This window comes from Vespula vulgaris, chromosome 18 (genome assembly GCF_905475345.1).
Source record: "Vespula vulgaris chromosome 18, iyVesVulg1.1, whole genome shotgun sequence".
NCBI lineage: Eukaryota > Metazoa > Arthropoda > Insecta > Hymenoptera > Vespidae > Vespula > Vespula vulgaris.
Window position 1 is genome coordinate 1,807,501 of NC_066603.1, and position 2,500 is coordinate 1,810,000.

At 31.9% G+C, this 2,500-nt stretch overlaps 1 protein-coding gene across 18 annotated transcripts in view; it reads right to left on the bottom strand.

Annotated features, from left to right (window-relative positions):
* Positions 1–2,500, bottom strand: part of LOC127070414 (homeodomain-interacting protein kinase 2) — a 44,165-nt gene that overhangs the window by 26,175 nt on the left and 15,490 nt on the right. For all 18 annotated transcript variants that reach the window (XR_007784502.1, XR_007784501.1, XM_051008339.1 and 15 more), the window contains one exon: positions 1,250–1,597. Coding sequence is in view for 16 of the 18 variants with exons in the window: in XM_051008339.1 (XP_050864296.1) it covers positions 1,250–1,594 (345 nt within the window). In the remaining 2 variants the exon portion in view is untranslated. The remainder of the gene's footprint in view (positions 1–1,249; positions 1,598–2,500) is intronic.

The following is a 2,500-nucleotide window of genomic DNA, read 5'->3' on the forward strand; positions in this document are numbered from 1 at the left end:
AACGAGATCGATACCAAGTGGTACCAAGTACATTAAGAGAAAGGCCATCATTAAATAACAATGATAAAACAAGTTAACATACACACATACATATGTACCATATGGATGAAACAAAAAGCAAGTTGTCAATCTGTAAATATATATAATTTTTTTTCTCAATAATAATGATAATAATAATATTTTGTTTATTATTATTATAATTATTATAACATTAATTAATTAAAATTGGACTTGTGCAGATAAGTAACCTGTTTTGTTTTGTTAAGATGAATAAGATACCAGAGAAAAATTAAAATAGCGATAGAGAGATCTCTATAAGAATAGTTCTAATAAAGAGATTAAGATACCAATAGATATATAAATATATAGAGATATATTGTTAGAATGAAGAGTGAATCAGAGAAAAATATATCATCCTAAACGACATCAGTTTATGAATCATTTGTAATCTCTTCAATATTATCCGATTGTTTATCGAAAACATGTGATTAATGAACAATGGATAATGAAAAACAACTAACAGAAGTTAACGAAGAACACAAACATTTTTAGGAAAGTAAAAAAAAAAAGTTATAAATATTGTCATATCGAAGGAGGAAACTCGATACACTTTGATATATAAATGAAACCAAATTAAAACAATTTTTATAATCGTCCCTTCTATTTCTACGAATACCAACGAGATTATAATCGACAAAGGAAGTCCTTTGATCTCTTCTTTAAATAAGATTCATTTAATATTAGTCAGACGAACAAAACTGAATATTAAAACTTGTCGAGTCAATTATTCCATAAATCATTACGATGATCTTTTCACTTTGTACATACATACATACATACATAGATATGTACATACGTAGCTACATATCTTCACATTAAATTTCATATCTAATTTGCATCAACAAATGTCAACCCGTTCGATCAAGACTTCTTCAATCGCTTTTTTTTTCTCTCTTGAAAGATGAATGAATCGAGATGTTTATAAATGTCGTATTGTAACGTTGATGAGTCAAATATAGGATTGACCAAAAAAGTTTGTAATATTTTTTCAAGAGCTTTTCTTCCCTTCACGGATTATAAAATTACTTGGAAACTTTTAGCCAATCCTACATATATACATATAAATAAATGATAGCTCGGTAGACATATTGAAGGATATATGATGATATAAACAAAAAGAGGGAAAACAGGAAGAAGAGAAAAAAGGAAAAATTATTTATGGAGGTGTTGAGCATCGAGTGACACCAACCTTCTGGCCACAGCGTTGGTAGGTGTCTAGGAGCTTGATCGTCGAGGCTCGTACCAGGGTCTGCTGGTTCGGGCTACTCTTCTGCAGCGCATTATTGTTGTGCAGCGAGCTAAATGCGGTATTAGCACCGTTCACGGAGTACCGCTGTTGCAGTCCGGTATTGTCCAATTGGTAGTCGCCGGTCGATTGGACCAATCCGTGCTGGATCACCGGCTGGCTCACGTTGTACTCCAACTTGCGTTTCTTGCTATGATGGTGAGCGGTGTTGTTACTGCTGCTGCTGCTGCTGCTGCTGCTGCCGTTGACGCTACTCGTCTGCTGTGTTTGGATGAACATGTCACACATTCCCTGAAAAGAGGAAATAAAAATAAAGAAAAGAACGTATGATACATGTATATAATTCTTTTCTTTTTTCTATTTTTGTTTGATATTTTTTTTTTATCTGTTATTGCTCTCTCAAAATATTTTTTAATTTCATGCTTCATTTATGAAAAAGCATGGTCAACTTTTAATCTCGTCGATTCCGTTTTCTTTTTTTTTTTCTTTCTTTCCTTTTTATTCTTTTTAAACCAAATATAATTGATCATATCTAGACATTAATTATTGACCAACCACATATAAACTGTACTGTTACATCATGTTACACTGTTATAGGATCGGTTAATAATTAATGTCGATACGTTCAGAAGAGGAGAAAAAAAGAAAAAAAAGATCGCTAAATGGTCTGATGGTTTATTTGGATATAAAATAGTATGAATGTCGACATTAGAAATTGGCCTAAACCAATATATAAAACATATATAACTGATTAAAAAAAAGAAAAAAACTATCGTTAAGATAAAAAAAATTGTCCAAAATAATTCTAACAATGATCTATGCTACAATATGAACAGCACTTGACTTATTCGTTTTTCGTTCCGTTCCAATTCTTTAAAAAGAATAGTTGAAGATGACGAGGTAAGGAAATGACGGAAGGGAAAGGAGAGGACCAAAAAATGGTATACCTATTCCGTTTCGTTTTAACAAATGTAATGAGCACGAATCGTAACGTTAACTGGCCGATTTAATGTCTCTTTCTTCTCTTTGTTCTCTCTCTCTCTCTCTCTCTCTCTCTCTCTGCTTTTTTATTCTCTTTCTCTCTGTCTCTTCTTTTTTTTATTCTTTTTTCTTGTATAGCTTTAAGTATACGGAAATGACGACACAAAAGCGTGTTCGAAAAAGGAAAACGAAAGCATTCTTCGAGTTCCTTTG